This window comes from Neovison vison, chromosome 13 (genome assembly GCF_020171115.1).
Source record: "Neovison vison isolate M4711 chromosome 13, ASM_NN_V1, whole genome shotgun sequence".
Classification (NCBI taxonomy): Eukaryota; Metazoa; Chordata; class Mammalia; order Carnivora; family Mustelidae; genus Neogale; species Neogale vison.
This window is the reverse complement of record NC_058103.1, coordinates 108,546,581-108,566,772: the sequence shown is the minus strand read 5'-3', so window position 1 is coordinate 108,566,772 and position 20,192 is coordinate 108,546,581. Positions and strand designations below refer to the sequence as shown.

The window sequence follows — 20,192 nt, the reverse complement described above, 5'->3', positions numbered from 1 at the left end:
CCAGCCTGTGTTACTGAAGGCTGACCCTGGAGCAGAGCCCCACTGCCCCGCTTGGCCATTCCCTTGCCTGGCTGATCCTCCCGGCCTGAACTCCCTCAGGCCTCAGGAGGGGCGTCCACCACTTGAGATCGGAGAGTGTACCAAGTCCTAGACATCACACACAGCGTCAGGGGGCCAGTTAGGCCCCAATTCAGGTCACACCAGATGTGGTTTTCAGAGATTTCTGGGTGAACAAGAGAGCAGTGACTGCATGCGTGTGCTCATACACAGGCTAGAATGTGCAGCCTGCTCTTCCTCTCCCTGGTGCCTTGGGACCTCAGACTACCGAGGTCGGCATCTCGCCTCTCCCCTCTCTCCTGACTCTGTAGCCCGGGTTTCTTTGTCTTCCACTGGCTGTGTTGAGACATACTTCTTATAACATATAAGTCACCTGTTTCAAGTATGTCCCTAGAGTTGCGTTGCCATCACCACTGTCAATTTTTTTGCTTTTAGATTTTATTCATTTATTTAAGAGAGAGAGAGCATGAGAGGAAAGAAGGTCAGAGGGAGAAGCAGACTCCCCGTGGAGCTGGGAGCCCGATGCAGGACTCGATCCCCGGACTCCGGGATCATGACCCAAGCCAAAGGCAGATGCTTAACCGACTGAGCCACATGGGCGCCCCAAGCGTAACGTTTCCAAGATTCATCCATGTTGTAGTGTGGGTCAGTACCTCATCCGTTATGTGGATATACCGCATTTTGTTTGCCCTTTTATCCCTCGCTGGATCGTTGGGTTGTTTCCGCTCTTTGGCTGTCAGGCATAATGCTGCTGTGATGTTCTGTGCAAGCTTTTGTGTGGCCCGTGTTTTCATTTCCCTTAGGTATACACTGAGAGTGGAACTGCTGGGTCATGTAGCTCTGTTTAACTTTGTGAGGAACTGCCAAACTGTTTCGCGAAGTGGCGGCGCCGTTTCACACTCGCACCAGCAATGTGTAAGGTTCCGAGTTCTCCTCAACCGTTGCTGTTATCTTCCTGATTGGGTGCGAAGTGGCACTTCGTTATGGTTTTGATTTGCATTTCCTGATGACTGATAACGTTGAGCATCTTTTTAGGTGCTTGTAGGACTTCTGTAGCTCTTCTTTGGAGAGGGGCTGACTCACGTCCTTTTCCCCCCACCTTTTTTTTTTTTTTTTAAAGAGAGGGACTGCGCATGCGCATGGGGACAGGGGAGGAGCAGAGGCGGCAGAGAGAGAGAGACTCTTAAGCAGGCTCCATGCCTAGCACAGAGCCTGACGCAGGGCTTAATTTCGTGACCTGAATTGAAACCAAGAGTCTGACGCTTAATCGACTGAGCCTCCCAGGTGCCCCTCTTTGCCCATTTTTTAATTGGGTTCTCTTTGTATTATTGAAGAATTTTAAAAATATATTCTAGATATGGGCCCTTTATCAGATATAGGGTTTATAACTGTTTTCTCTCGTTCTGTGGGTTGTCTTTTCACTTTTTGATGGTCTCACTGGTAGCCCCAAAGTGCTCAACTTTTCGTTGTTTCTGCTTGTGCTTTTGGGATGGCATCTAAGACTTTGCCTAACCCAAGGTCACACATATTTACCCCTATGTTTTCTTTTAGGATTTTATAGTTTTAAATCTTACATGTAGGTCTGTGATCCATTTTGAGTTAGTTTTTGTGTTTGGTGTAAGGAAAGGGGGTTGATTTCATCTTTTTGCCTGTGAATATCCAGCTGTTCCACCCTTTGCTGAAGACTCTAATTTGCCCATCGAATTTTCTTGGTGTTCTTGTTGAAAATCAATCGACTGTAAATGTTGGATTTGCTTGGGGGCTCTCAGTTCTGTCCCATTGAATTGTAGGTTTATTCTAACGCCAGTGGCTTGCTGTCTTATAACTCTAGCTTTGTAGTCTCATGTTTTAATGGGAAAGTTAGGGCAGGAATGGGCAATCTAGACTTTTCTTTTTCCTTCTCTGGTCTGACCAGTTATCGGATTCTTTGGATCCTTCCTCAGGCTTTCAACCACACTTTATTTCTCCTTGTTCATCTTGCTGGTTTCGGTAGGAAAGGATGCCCTAGTGGTCCTGAGAACCCTTAGTGGTCAGGCACTTGCGTTTTCTCCTTCGGGACACCAGCTGTGTTCTGACCCAGTGGCTTGACTGTCATGGGTGTTTCCAGATGTATAGAATTAAACATTTGCGTTAGAAAAGATGCTCTGTTTTCTGAAATTCTCTAACTGGTTAAGTTCAGGATAATATAGCTTATTGTACTATCAAGAGATTTAAAGATCTTTCTGGAAGGCTATGCAAGCAAACAAGCAGTTCCTGCAGATAGCTCTCCCCGGGGGCATGACATAACTTTCAAAGCCAACGCTTGCCCTCACTGGGCCTTCCCTTCCTTGTAGGCATCTGCACTGCTGTTCCGTGAGGATCTGATTTGCTGACGTTGGCCTCTTTAGAATAGTGGAGAAATGGGAGGCGAGAGATCTTCTGGGAGAAGTGGAATTCTGGACAAGGCCATTTATCACTTCACGTTACTAAGCCCCCCAAAAAAACAAAAACAAAGCACACGCAACATTGGGAATCAGCAGTAACCACACTGTAATTGTCGCCATGTCTTTCTGTTAGGAATTTTGGGCAGCCCAGAGCTCATTTTCAGAAGATGGTGCCCAGAGCTTGCACGAGGACCTCTATCATAATTCAAGTGAATTTTAATTTCCGTTTTGTATTGGACCTTAAAAAACTGTAAACAGAAACCGTCCTTCATCCAGAACTTCCACCAAGGGGCCCTGCACGTGGTGAGGGGTCAGGGACGTGGACTTGGCAGAAGGCAGTGCTCCCAAGAACAGGTTCTGGAGTTGGTCTTCCCAGGTGCACTTCCTCCTAAGTGACCTTGGGTGAGTTCCTCATCTATCCAAGTCTCCGTTTCTTTGTCTCTAAAACGGTGATGGTACCCATGGCCTAGAGTTCCTTAAAAGCTTGAAATCCCGTGTCAAAGACTTAATGCGGGTAAAGGTGATGACAGTTTTCTGTACAGGGCTAGAGAGTGAATATTTGAGGCTTTGTAGCACCAGGGGCCTTCCCTTGCCGGCGTCGGGCTCTCCCCGCTCCGCGGCTACGGCGTGGAAGCTGCCACAGACGGCGTGCTCACCAGCATACGTGGCGATGCTCCAGGAACACGTTATTTTTAATAACAGGTGACGTGCTAGACTTGGCCTCCAGGCTCTAGCATGTCGATCCCTGGCTGTGCACGGGGCCTGGCACGTCGCGGGTTTTTAATAAATGCCAGCCGTGCTTGCAGCCGGGGACAGCCCCTTGACGGCGGTTCTCGCATGCCCCCGCTCCGTGTCTTTAACAGAACGTCGAGGTCCTGGCCAGTCGGAGCAGCGCGTCGGAGCAGAGCCAGCACGGGGCTGAAATGCACGTGAAGGCTCTGCAGGAGGAGAACGAGAAGCTGCGGGGCAGCATCGAGGAGCTGGAGCAGCGCGTTGCCCGCCTGCGCGAGCAGATTGCCGACATGAAGGGCGACGAGGCCCGAGCAAAGGAAATGCTCAAGAAGTGCGAGGTAAGGCTCTCTGGGCCCCCCACCCAGGTCTGGCCGCCGCAGAGCCTTCCTTTTTCCTGTGTCTGTGGATTTAGAAATGCAAGGGGGTTTACGATCACGATTTAGTAGGAAAGGTGGAAGCAATGGTGACCACATTGTCTCAGCAGCCCATTTCTGCTGTTCCTCTGTGATGGCATAAATGGGAGGTGAGCTTGTCAAGGAGGTGGGAACGGGGCTGATGAGGTCAGAGTGGGGAACACCAGCGTCCCCGCTCACCCAGACGTCAGGCATCCTCCTCTTTTTGACACTGGGTCGAGGCTATCCTAACACCACCATCAGACATTGTCATGCATGATAATTTTTTCTTCTTTAACACATAGTTGTCGGATTTTGAAGCCGCACCAGTTTGCACCAGTTACTTAGTTTGCCGGGTCTCTCGAAGTGGGAGGCTGTTAGCAAGAGACCCTCGCACAGGGGGCAGTGAGAGCTCTCACTGGCGGTCCAAGAGGGGACAAAAACAGTGTAAAGGGAGGTGTGTTCTAACAGGGCTTCCTAAAATGTTCCTTCATCAGAATCACCTGGAAGCCTTTTCCAGAACTGTGTGTGCCCACGTCCATTCCATACCTGCTCTTTCCGAAGCTCCAAACGTGAGGCTGGATATGTATTTTCAGTCACGCCCATGATTCACACGTTCACCTCTGGTGGAATAGGGAGATGCAGTCGGGCACACACATCTGAGAGCATACCTGTCGTGTGCCACCTTGGGCCCGCTGCTGGCTCTGTCCTTGGATGTCTCCCACATTCCTTTCATGCCCCCTAGCCCGCTCTCTAGGCACAACATGCATCCGTGTGCACTCTGACCCCGTGTGTCCTTGCAGAGCGAAAGCCGGCAATTAGAGGAGGCCCTCGTGCAGGCAAGAAAGGAAGAAAGAGAAGCCGTATCAGCCAGAAGGACCCTGGAGAGCGAGCTGGAAGACGCTCAGGTAAACATAGCTGTTGTCTTTATTCCTCAGGAAAGACGCCGGAGAAGCAGCATGGGACAGACATGGATAGATTGCCAGCGGTCCTTTCCTTGCAGGGAATTTCCTGTAGTAAGAACCACACCGGGCTTCAGACCCTCCGTCTAGAGCTGTGGTTCTTAACTGGGGGACATCTGGCAATGTCTGGTGACATTTTCGCTTGTCGCAGCCAGGGACACGCTCCCGGCATCGAGATCGAGTGGGCATGGCTGGGCTGCAGCTGAAGGTATTACAAAGACCAGGACGGCCCCTGCAGCCGTGATTATCTTGCCCCCAAGGGCAGAGGTGCCGAGGTGGAGAAACCCTGGTGTAGACATTAAAGAGCTTGACAGCTTTCCAGAGATAAAATATGAATTGTGCGAGAAGGCTGGCAGGCTCGGTCCCTGAGGCAGTGTGGAGTCAGCTCTCTGGCAGAAGCCAATTTCCTTTCTCCTCTGGGCAAGCATGCTCCATACAGTGCGGTCCTTCAGAACAGCTATTAAAAGCAGGGGGAAGTCGGGTTTTTTTTTTGAAACTTGATAGCTATCTGTATTCGTAATCAGTAGATTCTTAGAAAATTAGCTTTTCCCATTTGAAGGTTACCAAGATTGTAGGAAGTACATTCCAAAAAAAAAAAAAAAAGTCTGCACTGAAGTTCTAAAATGAGTTTGCACAGCGACCTCGGTGGGATGCAGGTATGTCCTTCCTCCTACCCTCTCTGGCTTTTAAAGAACCAGCACCAAGCACTCCTCAGGCCGCTTCTGAGGAGGCCAAAGCCAGTGATTCTGTGCTGTTGTCAAAGACGAGATTGTTAACGTTTTCCATGAGGACCGTTGGATGGGGAAGCGGCATATGAAAAAGATTAGGGACTGACAAAGCGGTCAGGGTTCAGATTTGAAAATCTGCCTAATGCCTGATTGCAGCTTAGACGCGGTCCCAGCTTCCGTTTGACCAAGCCTCTCATTCCTGTGAGCACACCTGCCCCTCGGATTGTTAACAGGGACCAACAGGAGCCTTCCTCAGTCATACAGGAAAAGGCTCTGTGTCTTGACAGACGGTGGTCTTCAAGCTCAAGGGTACGACTCACTATACCTCACTATAAATAACCCGTGTTTTGTGTTCTCCGGACGGATCGTTTTCCCCCGTTTTTGTCCCAGTATTTTGGTTAGTGGGCTTATAGCGCTGGTCTTGGAAATAGAGCCACTGTAGCAACAGCGTTTCATTCCTGACTCCCAGCTGCACAATGGGGAGTGCGCTTCTTTTTGTGGGAGTTTGGAACACGTTTTCTCAGCAGTGGTGTATTGGAATACATTTCTGGAGGGACTGAGGAGGCAGAACATTATTCTCAACAGCATCTCTAAAATTTAAAGTATGTTAGAATTTTCTGGGTAACTCTTAACTCTAAATTTATGGGCCCTCGGTAGTCAGGAAAATTGTGATTCCATCACAACAGGCTAGAATCTGCATTTAAAGTTAGGAATACTCCGTCCTCACCCTGTGACTCTGACATACCAAGTCTTTAGACCACTTTTGGGGATAGGTATTAATTTCCAGCCACCAAGTTCTTATCATAGCCCTCATTGTGAAGCTGGGCTATGAGACATACCCAGATGGGTATCTCTTCCTTGCCTTGACAGATCTTACTACCTTGCAATAGAGGCAAGTTACAAGAAATATTTTTTAAATAATTTAGCAACATTTCTTCCAGGCAAATGTGTGAGTGTCAGGGTAGGGTATGTGGGGTTTTGGGTGGGGACTCAGGCCCAGAGTGGGTGAGTCTGGTGTCTCCAGTGGCATGGGAGACCGGGGCCAGATGGGGAGCCCTGCCTCAGCTAAGGGGGAAACAGAGATGCACACACCATATGAAGGTTGACTGGAGCCAAGCCTGGCTTGGCTGCTGGCCTGAAGCCTCCAGGAGTGGGATCCAGGAGAAGGAAAAGAGAGGCTGGGGGGTCTGCAGGGGCACGGGTTGAGTTGGATCCTATAGGAAGACACTCATGTCCTTCCGCATTTGTTGCTTTTCGGGAATTTCCATTTTGAGGTACGTTATTGAGAGTTCTCTCCCACACAAGGAACCATACCTTGCTTACCTTACCCTGCATACTCCATTTTGCCCTCCAGCACCACAAAATCAAGCACAAACACAAATCCCAGGAGGTGACCCTGTTTCTGGTGTATGCCCAGCTGGACTGTGGTGGGACACACTCCTGCTAATTGCCTCCACACTGAACTTCTGATTACCTTCCTTTTACCACCTTCTTCTCTCCCAATGGCTTTTGTTGACCTTGGTTTCCCACAGCAGTTAACTTCAGCAGCCCAGCTGTGTTGGCTGGTTCTGAGTGTAGTTGTCCTAGCAGAGTGGAAGAGCCAGAAGGCCTCCACAGGTGGCTTTTTGGCCCCGGTCACAGGGCTGGCCAGCAGCATGGCTGGTTGTGCTTTGCAAACCAGGAGTGCCCCCAAGTGATTTGGGAGTGTTTTCAAGAGGCCTGAGTTGGTACGCGTGAGAGCAGCTTGTAAACTGTTAAGCACTGTACAGATATAAACCATCATCCTTCCAACAGCATCTGCGGGGACACAAGACACAAGTCTTAAGCAGGCGTGTAGCAACTCACATTCAGCCTTCAGTCCCTGAGACCATTTTCTAGACGATCTAGCCCAGCTCTGGGTCATGCTGCCCCTTTCTGAGCTCTGCCCCTTCTTGGTATCTTTATGTCAGTGGCCCTAGCACTTGGCCATATAAAAAAGCCAGCACGATCATTCTAAGATACTTTAGGATTTTGTTTTAGAGTTCTGTGTTTTTACATAAAGAAGGTCAGGCTCTGTGACCGGGTAAGGTGAGAGCTTCAGGGCATCCCAGGGAAATAGTGCACCCAAGATAGTTTCATTTTATGGTAAGTGCTAGGATTTGGTGCTGAATCACTAATCAACGCTTATTTGCACTTTTCTAACTAGTGTCTTTTCCATTACACACCTACTACTCATCAAGTTTATCCCCCTGTGGATTGCCAGATTCCTTTTTCTTCTGTGTATGAGTCCAACCCAGGATTCTGTTGATTACAACTCCTTCTACCCAGGTGGACTCTTGACCTGTGGGTCAACGTTCTCTTACCTCATTGGATTCATTTTTGGGTATTTTAACTAAGATGCATCTGCAGAGCAGAGGGAATTCTAGAACGTGAGGTGTACTGCTGTACAGTACAGGATGTAAATGGCCACATTGGTTCAGGTTTGTCTGATATACATCTTTACCTCTCTTTGCAAACACGAACTTGGAAATTTCATGTTTTCAGACACTACCCTTAATCACTGGCCCAAGCAACCTTGGCCATCTTCTGTAATTCTATAATAAATGCTTTGTCTGCCCCTTTCTTCTCATGCGTGTTTTTGGCTGAGTCAACTTTGCATTTGGGTCCCTGGATTTCAGAACCAACCATGTCCTTGGGTCTTGTGATGTCTTTGCTTCAGTCCTATTCCTTATCACCCATGTAGCAGGTCTGATTGCTTTGAGGTGTGACTGCAGAACTCCCTCTGCTGCCTGTTCATGGGGCTGACCCAGTAGGTAGGTGACTGCGCTGTCCCTTCCCTGCCATCTGCAGAGAAATCTGAGTCGGGCCACCCAGGAGCAGAAGCAGTTGTCTGAAAAGCTCAAAGATGAGACAGAGCAGAAGGAGCAGTTAAGGAGACTGAAGAACGAGATGGAGAATGAACGGTGGCACCTGGACAAGACCATTGAGAAACTGCAGAAGGAGGTGAGGGCCAGGGGAGCGAGAGATGTGGGCAGAACACCTGGGCTGGGGTCCAGTGCTCTCTGAAGACCTGTTGAGAGCCTGCCCTTTTGTCTAAGCAGGCATGCATCAGATTCCCAGGTCCCCTGAAGCAGCTCTTTGGACTTGTTGAGAATTCCAGTTAAAGGGAAACTGGTCTAGAAAATGCCAGTATCCTCTGGATTCTGGGCCCAACTCCTCTCAGCAACTACCCAAAGAAGCCTGGCACGTAAGGGCAGACTTAACAAATGTTACCTGATTCAGAACCCTGGGTAACGTCTGCATTTGCACCCTCTTTCTTGTCCAGGAACATGAAAGGCAGTTTCAAAGTCTAGTAGTTGTTACTTCTTATCTCTGCCCACCTCTGCCCTAAAATCCCCAGAAGGGGGAAAGCACAAAGCTGAGGGGCTTCCCCGATTCTAGGAGCCAACAGGAATGCCTGCCATCTTCTGATAACTACTGTGTACCAGTCACTGTACTAGCTATTTTGTAACTGGAATTCTATCCCTTACGTATTAATTCTGACAACATCCCTATAAGGTAGATATGATGATTCCAATATTTCCCATATTCCAGTATTTCACGACACCACAAAGGCCCAGTGAGGTTTAAGTGCATGGCCCAGTTACGTAGCTGGTAAGTGGCAAAGCAAGGGGGCATGACCCTGGGCTATGTATCCAGCCATGAAAGGTGTGCTTGTTCACTCCTCGTTGCTGCTTCCATGTTCCAGGTGACTAAGCCCGGACAGCCCATGACCAGGTGCTTTGCAGAATCTTTGGGGAGGTTGTAGAAGGAAGAGGAAGAGATGTATTGTTCCGATGGAACCCAAACCTGGTTCTCAGGCCCCAGCTGGAGCGTCACAGGGTGGGCTCACACCCATGTCACTCCTTCCAGATGGCTGACATTGTCGAGGTGTCCCGCGTATCAACCCTGGAGCTCCAGAACCAGCTGGATGAGTACAAGGAGAAAAATCGCAGAGAGCTTGCAGAAATGCAAAGGCAGTTGAAGGAGAAATCCCTGGAGGCCGAAAAGTCACGTCTGACTGCCATGAAACTGCAGGATGAGGTAATACCTGGCCAGCTCGGTTCCTAGTTTACCCCCACCTCACCCTCGCTTTGTTCAAAGTATCCGGGGAGACTGCCTTGAACGTCTTCTAGGAGAGACTCAGGGTATATTGGAAGACAGCACTTGGACTTGATTCTTCAGTGTTAACCTTTAGGATGGTCACATGGGGCAAATGGCATTCAAAGACACAAAGTCCCAGGGCCTCTGGGGTGAAATTGACATAACTTTAAAGTTACCATTTTCTCGATTAATCCAAGAGTTTCTGACTAAAATGTTTAGCGGCCATTTATGGAGCACCACTGGTATACCCAGCTGTGTCTTAAGGATTGATGTATACTAGTGTTTTAACTTAACTCTAGAACATGGATTATAGTAAATAATTGCTTTTTGACATTCATTCATAAAACAGACTTTTTTAAAAAAAAAATTAATATTTTATTTTATTTTTATTTTTTTTCCAATTTATTTATTTTCAGAAAAACATTATTCATTATTTTTTCACCACACCCAGTGCTCCATGCAAGCCGTGCCCTCTATAATACCCACCACCTGGTACCCCAACCTCCCACCCCCCCGCCACTTCAAACCCCTCAGACTGTATAAAACAGACTTTTATGAGAGCGCGTGTGGTGGATAATGATAATGGGCACAAAAAGAAATCTTCAGGAATTTATAAGTCCTGAAATTATTAAAACATATTTTTAGTTTTATACTTAGAAATAGTAGAGCAAAGTACCTCCAGTGTTCGCTCCCTTCAATCTTGACTTATAAAGAACTGAGAAAAATCATGGGAATGTTTTTGATTATTTTAATGGAAAGCTGAAAGTTCTAAAACACAAGTACAGTGTATGTCGATTTTTCGTTACGCCTCTTGCCGGCTGGGTAACCTTGAGCAACTTACCCCAATTTTCTGAGCATCTGGTTTTACCTCTTTGAAAACACACCAAATAGCGATGATTTAATAATGAAATGAGATAACGCGTGAGGCTGGAGAGCCGAGGGTTTGTATATCCTGGACACAAACGTTAAGGTTTTTTTTTTTAGAGTCCAAGGTTTTGCTTTTTTTCATAAGCAGGGCCAAGAGCATCAAGATTCCACAGGAAAACAAGTTTTTCTTTAAAAACAAACTTTTAATATCTTTGATGATCAAAGAAATGTTGCCCATGAGTCAGTGCTGGTACTGTGTGAAAGAACAAAGGATATTCATTACAGACTTCTAGAATGTTTCTGAAAGGATCCTGATAACAGGTCCCTTCTGCTGCAGGGGCGTATGAAGGCAGGGCCCCCATAACTGAAATTAGCATAGTGACATCACAGTTCTCTCTGGCATTAAAAGAAAGTCATTTGTATTTCTACGGCAGATGGGAGGGGAGATTCGGATATTTGCCAGAACACCAACAAATACAGGGTTCTGCTGCTTTGATTTCAGAAAAATCACAGGGTCACGATGACCCCTGCAAAGTGCTTCCTGTTGCTTTTTGTGTGATGGTTATTATTCTGCCAGAATCTTCGGATTGGAAGACACTTTAGAGATCCTCTAGTTAGATGAGGAAACAGATCCAGAGAGATTAGTTATGGCCACAAGGAGACCAGTCTTGTTTATAAAAGAGCAATCATTCAAAAAAAGATCCCTCATGATGAAAATGAAAGATGGCTCTTCCTCGATTTTTGTCAGTGGTGCAGCCCTGTGAGACACAGCTTCGGTCGGAATGGCAGAGATGGACACCTCATCATTCTGGAAGGAAAGTGCAGGCAGATACTGCCCTGCATCGAGCTGTGGAAGTCGGTGGGGTTGTTGGAATTGGCAAGCCAGGGTCACCGTGGATCCTTAGAAAACTCAAGCTCGCCTCTGTTCATGGCCCCCAACCCTGTGTTTTGGTTGAGCCGAGATAAAGCTGTCCGTTAACATAATGGGGGCGGGGGGGGGGTCTGTCCTCGGGGAAAAGCACTGCCTTCTTTGCTTTAAGAGCAATAGACATTTGACCTGTTTTGCCTTTGGTGTGGAGCCAGAGGAGTTCTGAGGAAGGTTATCTCTAAAGAATGAAGACTTGAGTTCACTGTTGGTTTTTTTGTCTGAAACCCACTTAGCGAAGGGCAGCTCTGACTACTTAAAGGGATCACTAGTGTAGCGAGGAGTGCTTGTGATCCCAGACGCTCTCCACATCCGCTGGGGCATGGCCTCATTGAGTGCTCTTTTGACAGAGCCCTCGCGAGATGTTAGGACGGACTGTTAGCACCACGCCAGACCAGCGTCTTTATCTGGAGAGGCCTTCTTCAGGCTGTGCTGTTCTCACAGAAAGGTCAGGGGTTCCTGTCAGCTTCCAGGAACCTGTTTCCTAAAGTCTAGCCACTGGGCTTCTGAAACGTCCTAACCTGGTGCTCTCCACCCCCGCAAGGCTGTCTTTGAGGCATCCCCAACTCCTCTGTGAAAATCACCCCCAAAGGACGCTGTGCTCTGATGGAGTTTGCCCCTCACTGTCATCAAGGAACTAAAGCCCCGGACTAGTTAGTTATTCCGAAGACTGCTGTCACCCAATACCCTGTACCTGCCCCAAGTGGGAAGGAAATTGGAGACAAAACACGTAGTCCTGGTCTTCACTGAATCAATCCACGCAGATGTTTGAGGAACATGCAGTGTGCTGAGGTGGCTGGTCCCCTTGGGGACCTTCCAGAGAAGTAGAAAACAGGGACGACCCCTCACGGGTCAATCTTTTTGTTGCACTTTCTTCAAAGCTGTTAGTTCAGTGCCACCTTGTGGATGAATAAAACAGTGTGCATTATGACAGCGGAGGCAGGATTTTCTTCTAGAGAGCAAATGGTTTCACCTCCTGTGTCTGTTGGTATTATTGAATTTGGTGCCTGTGAGTTGTTTTGGGGTCATTAATTTCGTTTTTTATTTTCCCCTCATTTTGACCCTCCATTGAGATGATGCTGGTACAGGTGGGTAATGACCTGCACCGTGGGAAGCACTTACCTAGTTCGGTGACTTTCAAGTGTTTTTGGCCGTGACCTCTATAGTAAGAACTCCACCTCGCATCGCAACCCAGTCATGTGTGCATCCATACAGATGTATGAGGGTCTAATACAGAGGTTTCATAAAACAATATCTCTTTGTACTCTGATATTTTCTGTTCTATTAAATTTCAAAATGCTGCCCAACATGTACAAAATTGAATCTATAACCCTGTGGGTTGCTCCCTATAGCTAGGAAGCTGCCGCTTTTTAGAGGAGAGGAAACTGAGGCCCAGAGGGAGCTAGGACTGGCTCAGGGTCTTCTGGACTGCAGGATATGGGCACCCCCTGATCGTCTGTGGGGTCCGCCTCTGTGCTCTCTGTCCAGATGCTCTCCCGATGCAGCCCAGGTAACCACCCAGCCCTCCTTCTAGGTGCGCCTGATGGAGGAGGAGATACGGGACTACCAGCGAGCTCAAGACGAAGCACTCGCGAAAAGGCAGCTTCTGGAGCAGACGCTGAAGGACCTGGAGTACGAGCTGGAGGCCAAGACTCACCTCAAGGATGACCGAGGCCGACTCGTCAAGCAGATGGAGGTCTGTAGGCCATGCGGGCGTGAGCCAGGGCCCGTGCAGGGTGAGCATGGGGTGCAAGACAAGTGGCCTCTCTGCATACCCGAGACTTTGGGATCCTTCAGTTTTTATTCCCCGAAACAGCCAGACCTGCATAAAGTCATTTCTTGATTTGAGGAAGAAGCTGGTAGTTCACAGACTCATAAGATATCAGAGCTAGAAGGAGTGATGGAAACAGTTTAGCACAGAGTCCTCTTTGTCTTGATGAGGAAGCAAAACCGAGCTCCAGAGAGGCCAGGTGGCTTTGCATAAGGGCACAGAGATGGTGCATTTTCTGTTGGTTGCTTTGGGAGGTGCTTCCAACTACAGAGGCCACAAGACTGCTGCACATCTAGGGAGGGGCTGAGCTGTGCCTCAGGCCCAAACCATCTACCTCCTGGGAACATGCAGCTCCTCTGTCACATCACACACTCCATTCCTGTCTCCTGACTCTGGCCCTTTTTTTCCTGACAGATGGTCCAGCTTTGCCAAAGCCAGCAGCAAACTGTGGCTCAGTTCATTTTTGGATATACCATATATACGTGGTCTAAGACAGTGTGTCAGAATGTGCTCACTGGGGTCACCACCTGGGGGTGGCCTGTTCACAGGGTGAAAATACAACACGGTAGAAAGAAAGGGAATTGAATAACAGAGTCGAAATATGAACAAGCACCTGAGCAGGACAGGACGAATCCTAACATCAGTTCACCTGAGCTTATGAAAAAGAATAATCCTCAAGATCAAACCCAGCTCCAAACCAGAACACCCTCCCCTTCGCCGGACACACACATACCCCACATCCCAGTGGAATTTAGAGAGGGAGAGAATCAGTTCCCAGACTTATAGGAGAAGTTAAAATTCTCAAGGTTTTGATAAAAAGATAGTGCTCAAGAACAGGGAGAGATGGTTTGAATTTAAAGTCAGTGGAATGTCGGGTTCAATTTTGCAAATAAATAAAAATAACTTTTAAAACCTCTTTGTAGCAATTTCCATCTAGGGAGGGATGTTTCAGCCATTGAAGATTTTATTAGATGGGCCCTTTTTAGACACTGGAATAACCTGGCATGGTTTTGTTGTCCTTTTGTAGGATTGCTGTTTATTTTGCTATAGTTCCTATTTCTGATCTCATTAGAGAGGGTCGTGTTAAGGCAAGCTAAGGTCAACCCAGTTAACTAGGAAGTGATTTGTCAAGGACCCAGACAGTCTGGTTCGAAGCAAGCTAAAGCCATGTTGGGCAGCTGTGTGAGAACCTTTGGTGTAATGGACCCCTGACCTGGGTCCCTGAATGCTCCTGGTGGGTTTTGAATAGCACAGACTTTAGACAGGAAGAGAAGACTGTGAGGAGGTGCTTTTAGTTAAGCATTGGGTTGTCATCTTCTTCTAGAACATTCTGACTGAAAGAACATTTCCTTCTGCCAGCTCAAGGTCTAGAAGCAGTGACGTGATGGAGCGTCCCTTGCCTCTGGGCACTGTTTTAGATATTTCTTCATTAATGACAAAATGAACAGCTCTCAAGGCCCTACCGCTGGGCAGCACGCTGCAGGAGCGTTGCCTCCCCTCAGAGGCAGCTGGGAGGACTGTCTCGCCGTGACAAATGTCTTACCTTTTCCTTCACTAGCACTTAACCAATTAATTCTCAGGACTCAAGAGCTCTCTCAACACCAGGCATTTTCTGTAAACGCAGAAACTCAGGTGGCTGTTTTATGTAAATGCGGCACTTGGGGATCCTTGTTGAGATCTGCCAAGAGCCAGAGCTGGCCTCCAAGGCGTCAGGGACCGCGGGACAAATAGGACTGTCTGAGCAGAGCCCGGCGTTCTGTTCCAACTTGGTCTTCGAGCCTGTCCGCTCACGGGAGAGAGCTTTCTGGGTTCCCTGAAGATGTCGTTCACTAGCAGGGAAGGCATTCACAGACATTTACTCATTCACGTGAGTAAGTCTGATTTTTGGGCTGTTTGGAGATGTCCATAGCTTGTCAACCCTACTTTGACGACAATAGAGACAGTGTTTTTCCAGTGTTTTTCTGCAGACTCATGTTTCAAAACTCACGATGATGATTGCTTTTTAGCAGGTATGGCACAGAGTTAATCCAGACATATGATACATGGGCGGGTGACAGGAGAAACTTGTGCACAGACCTCACAAGCCCCTATTGCTAAGTAGGGTGGTTTGTGTTAGAAGCGTCTTTTTTCCTACATGCAGCTACTTTGACATGCTTTTCTCTTAGCACTCAGTGGTGTTAAGCGAGGAGCCAGCCAGGAAGACAGAAATGACAGTTCTTCTGGAATTACGGGGCCACTGCTGTCCCTGTGCTCCTCAGGTGCAGGTTTGGGACTGACTACATAATGCATGAAGTGTCTGAGATGCCCTAGAAAAGAGGCATGGGCAATAGCACGTCATAGCCTTTACTCTTGCAGGGCTCTTGGAAACTGAGCAGGAAGGAGGGAAAGTGTTGTCCGGAGCTTGGAATTTTTTTTTTTTTTTTTTTTTCCGGAGCTTGGAATTTTTAAAGAAATGTGTCTTGGATGATGTCTGAGCTCCCACATTGCCTTTTAACAGGTAACCTGTGGACCTTAGGCTTAGGTAGATCTTTGTAAAGTTACTGATTCCTAAGGGGGAAAAAAAGACATGAAGGAAACAGGCTAATGTTAGGCTTATGTTAGGTTCGGGGTAATATTTTTTCTCCTTTCACAAATTTTTTTTTTTTAAATTTTTTTTTATTTTTTAAAGATTTTTATTTATTTATTTGACAGAGAGAGCACAAGCAGGCAGAGAGGCAGGCAGAGAAAGAGGAGGAAGCAGGCTCCCTGCCGAGCAGAGAGCCCGATGCGGGGCTCGATCCCAGGACCCTGAGATCATGACCTGAGCCGAAGGCAGCGGCTTAACCACTGAGCCACCCAGGCGCCCTCCTTTCACAAATTTTTGAAATGCACAATTACATCTTCCATTACCGAAAGCAATACCACACGGTTTTTCTGACAATCTGAGAAGGAGATGCATCCTTTCCCTGAACTCTGGTGATAACTCAGCTCGGATCTGCCTTGGAGGTTTGCATTCCCCAGGGCCATCCTTGCACCCTACCTGGGTCAGTGCGAGTTCCATAAGACTGTGTTGTGTCTTTCTTCTTTCTTAGGACAAGGTGTCTCAGCTGGAGATGGAACTGGAAGAAGAAAGAAATAACTCGGATTTGCTGTCTGAGAGGATCACTCGGAGCCGGGAACAGGTACTGTCTGTAGTTGAACAATGAACGGATTGTCCTTCCTGGAAAAGGAAACGTGAGAGGCAAAAAGCAAAGGATTCAGCTAGAGGAGGGAAGAAAAGTTCTTGCCTTATAGAAGTGATGGAAGGCTGGGTAGTGTTCCCCGTAGGAAGCCATGAAGAGGGAGGTTTAATATATAACATAACATAATATATAACATAAAGCACACAAAGTGGAAGTTTCCAGAATGGTTATGGGTAACAATCTATTAGCCCTAATAGACAAAGTGCTTTTAGAGCAGAGGCTCTAAGAATCATCAGTCCAACAAGCAACTGTGTGAAACTGGGTAGCTGGTACAGTGTTAGTGCCATGGGGCTTGGAGGATACGATGCAGACTTGTCCTTTAAGAACTTTACCAGCTAAATAGCAGTACAGACACCTATGAAGCCTTCATAGGACAGCAACCACCTCTTCCGAGTGAATGCTTTCTGCAGTTCTCAGAGGTGAGGAATTCTACTTCCCTTCGATCTGTACAGCAACACTGGGAGGCAGCCGGGGACGGTACTGGCTGTCCTCACACTGGAGTTAATAGAACTAATTTTCCAAACGACACTCCATATAATCCGATGGTTTTTGAATTTTGTTTCCATTTTTTAATTTAAAAAAAAAAAAAAAGAGTTTAGAGCGGCTGAGTTCTGTCCTGGGAATAGGGAGTCCTGTCACTGGAGAGCTGTGGTCCCCTTAACTGGTTGCCTTGCCCAAATGATTTGACATATCACATGGGGAAACATAATGGGACAGGATTCTGCACACCGAGTGGCAGTTTTGAAAAGAACCTGTATTCAGTAACCTCGGCTTTCCATATCCATGATACCACTGGCTATCCGTAGAAACCTCTGAAAGGATGTGTTTTCCATGACAACTTAGTTGTGTGCTGGGCTCTAAAAATGGTACCAGAGAAACCATACATAGACATTCAGAAGACTCGTCACCTCTTGATTTGTTTCGGGCACTTTTTTTTTGTTTTTAAAGATTTTATTTATTTATTTGAGAGGGAGAGACAGAGAGAGCGTGAGAGCGGAGAAGGTCAGAGGGAGAAACAGACTCCCTGTGGAGCTGGGAGCCTGATGCGGGACTCAATCCTGGGACTCTGGGATCATGACCTGAACCGAAGGCAGATGCTCAACTGACTGAGCCACCCAGGCACCCTCAGGCACTCTCTTAACTCAACAAAGCAAACTAAACCTAAAAGCCTTGGGTGATGCTGAGTACAAATGAGGAAATTTTATCTATTTTATGAAGAATTAAAATTAAAAATCTGAAATACACATTAATTTGGGCAAAATCTTCTATTCCAAAGAAGCTCTTTCCTCTGGTCGTTCTTGGACTTCCCCACATGCCCCACCTTTCCCTCACCTCAGGACAACGAAGAACCGGAAGTTCTAATGCCTGGAGACGATGCCATTCCAAGATGGCAGCCCCTTGTCAAAGTTGAAGGGGAATCACTGGCTTCTTTTCCATCAGCCATTGTTTCCCTACTGACAGATTTTTTTTTTTTTTAAGATTTTATTTATTTATTTGAGAGAGAGGCAGGATAAGAGAGAGCATGAGAGGAGAGAGGTCAGCGGGAGAAGCAGACTCCCTGCCGAGCAGGGAGCCTGACGTGGGACTCGATCCCAGGACTCCAGGATCACGACCTGAGCCGAAGGCAGCCCCATAACGAACTGAGCCACCCAGGCACCCTATTGACAGACTGTTTGCAAACAAGTAAGACAGTCATGCTATTTGGCTTCTGAGAGTGGAGAAATTCCAGGCCAAGGCTCTGCCCTCGCTTCCCACTGAGCGCAGCTTCAAGTTCTGTCTGCACGTTCCAGGGCTGTGCTAGTCCCGTCCTCCTCGAGGGGGGTGCAGACCAGCAAGCAGGAGCTGCAGAAGCTTAGGGAAAGTCTGTCTTGAAAACCTCAAGTCCAGATGGATCGCCCAACCTTGACCCTTGAGCCCTTGTACGTTGGTACTAAAGTCTGCATCTGTTAGGTTCTTTCCCTGGTAGAAAAGCTGCTTGATGACACGTTCCTGCTAGCATGGCTGAGCCCCCCTGGTACCGCGGGCGCATTTCAGGATCTGCTAAGCACTCCTGGTAACAGAAGTAGCCTTTGATTTGTTTTGCTAATGCTGCCTGTGGCCAAGAGAGGGAGGAAGGGTGGCGAAGTCTGCCATCCTGTCAATAACCAGGCAGGCAAAACAGACTTTCCAAGGCCCCTGTTTGACACCAAAAACTAAACACAGACACACTGGAACAGAAAAGGGTTGCCTTGCTCAGCTCAGCTGATGGCCCAACCTGATGAAAACTGATCGCTCAGACCGGTTTCTTCGTCCTCTCTCCTGAGCTCGTGAGGCATAGAACTGCTCTCCGTGATGTGGCCAGGGTCCTTTGAAGATCCTTTGAGCCCAGAACTTGAAGGAAGCCCAGGGAGGAGGTTAAGGGAACGAGCTTGGTCTCCTGGAAAGAGCACAGGCTCGTGAGTCCCGGGTCTGACTCCTGCACAGCCCCATGGGGTCGCAGGGCGGTCCCAGCGTCTCTGAGCACCATCTCTAACGTCTGTGAAAGTGCGTCTCTTCTCCAGATTCCAGCTCCTCTGACGAGGCTGCGTCTAACCGAGGGTCTGAGTCCCTTGAAGTCCCCAGCCTTACCCCGCGTCTGAGGTGCACGCCCGAAGGGAGGGTTCCACAGCCTCTAGCCTGTTCGCCCTGTAGGTTCTGTTTTCTCCTTCTATTTCCTTTCTTGTCCCTGCCCTCCCTGAGGTGGGGGACAGGGGGTAAAGCTTGGTGCCTGTCGTAGTGGAGGGAGGGAGCATTGTGGTCACCTTGTTGTAGGAATTGCTGAAACAGTTACATTACCCCAAGGTAAGGCGTCTCTTCTGGCCTCGGCTGCCTCTGGATTTGTGAGGAAGGGTAGTGTAGTGAGCTAGCTGACCAAATGCCTGCCTCGCAGGACGGTGTTTAATTCTTACCCAACTCTGAGGTCAGTCTGAGACTTCTTGTTTGCCTCACAAAGTAAAGGTTCCAAGGAAGGGCCCTGGGTACAGACAGTCGGGCCCTATCTTGGATTCCTTAGGTCAATTTGTAGGGCCTTGGGCCTACGGTCTTCCTGCCAGAATCAGAAAGGGGAAACTTCCAAACTTAAGACCCCTGTCTCTTGTCCCTGCCAAGCCCCAATCTGTGATGCTTCCTTAACAGGGACATTCCCGGGCACCTGGTTGGCTCAGTGGGTTAAGCCGCTGCCTTCAGCTCAGGTCATGATCTCAGGGTCCTGGGATCGAGTCCCGCATCGGGCTCTCTGCTCAGCGGGGAGCCTGATTCCTCCTCTCTCTCTCTCTGCCTGCCTCTCTGCCTACTTGTGATCCCTCTCTCTGTCAAATAAATAAATAAATAAATAAATAAAAACCAAAAAAACCCAGGGACATTCCCTAAAGAACAGGAAATTGTTCCCGTCTGGTATCTCCAACCTGATATATAGCGTCAGCCTGGAAGGCTCAGCAGACTGCTTCCAGGCACTGTAGAGGGAATGAATGGGGAGTTAGACTTTTTGGATCTTGCTCTTTCAACTGAAAAGGGAAAAGGAGTTAGACTTTTTGGATCTTGCTCTTTCAATTGAAAAGGGAAAAGGTTATAGGTCTTACCTAAACTCTGCTTTCTTATAAGCTCCCCTTCTGAATTTTACTTTCCCCAAACATCTCTCTCTTTTTTTTTTTCCCTCATCTTAGTGGCAGGGCTTAGGTAGAAAAGCTGAGGGGAAAAAAGTTTCCACAATATGAGCCAACCCCTTTTACAGACTCTTAGATCTGGCACCACCTCCAAGTTCCTCTCCCCAGACTTCTCATGCAGTGCGCTGGAGATCTGAGGCCCAGGGCCCCCCGTGATCCCGCTGGCTCGCACAGGTGGTCAGTTGCAGAGCTGGCTCCTGGCTCCCCAAATAGGCTTCTCTCTACTGGTGCTCGGAAGACCTACCGTGTACAAAAATACCATGGTGGGGAGGCTGCAGAAATGATCAGGTTGGCCCCTGTCCTTGAGTGCTG

General features: G+C 48.0%; 1 protein-coding gene across 3 annotated transcripts in view; it reads left to right on the top strand.

Annotated features, from left to right (window-relative positions):
* Positions 1 to 20,192, top strand: part of CGNL1 (cingulin like 1) — a 162,471-nt gene that overhangs the window by 127,472 nt on the left and 14,807 nt on the right. For all 3 annotated transcript variants that reach the window (XM_044231610.1, XM_044231612.1, XM_044231611.1), the window contains 6 exons: positions 3,344 to 3,550; positions 4,408 to 4,512; positions 8,124 to 8,276; positions 9,186 to 9,356; positions 12,743 to 12,904; positions 16,051 to 16,140. In XM_044231610.1, the coding sequence (XP_044087545.1) occupies positions 3,344 to 3,550; positions 4,408 to 4,512; positions 8,124 to 8,276; positions 9,186 to 9,356; positions 12,743 to 12,904; positions 16,051 to 16,140 (888 nt within the window). The remainder of the gene's footprint in view (positions 1 to 3,343; positions 3,551 to 4,407; positions 4,513 to 8,123; positions 8,277 to 9,185; positions 9,357 to 12,742; positions 12,905 to 16,050; positions 16,141 to 20,192) is intronic.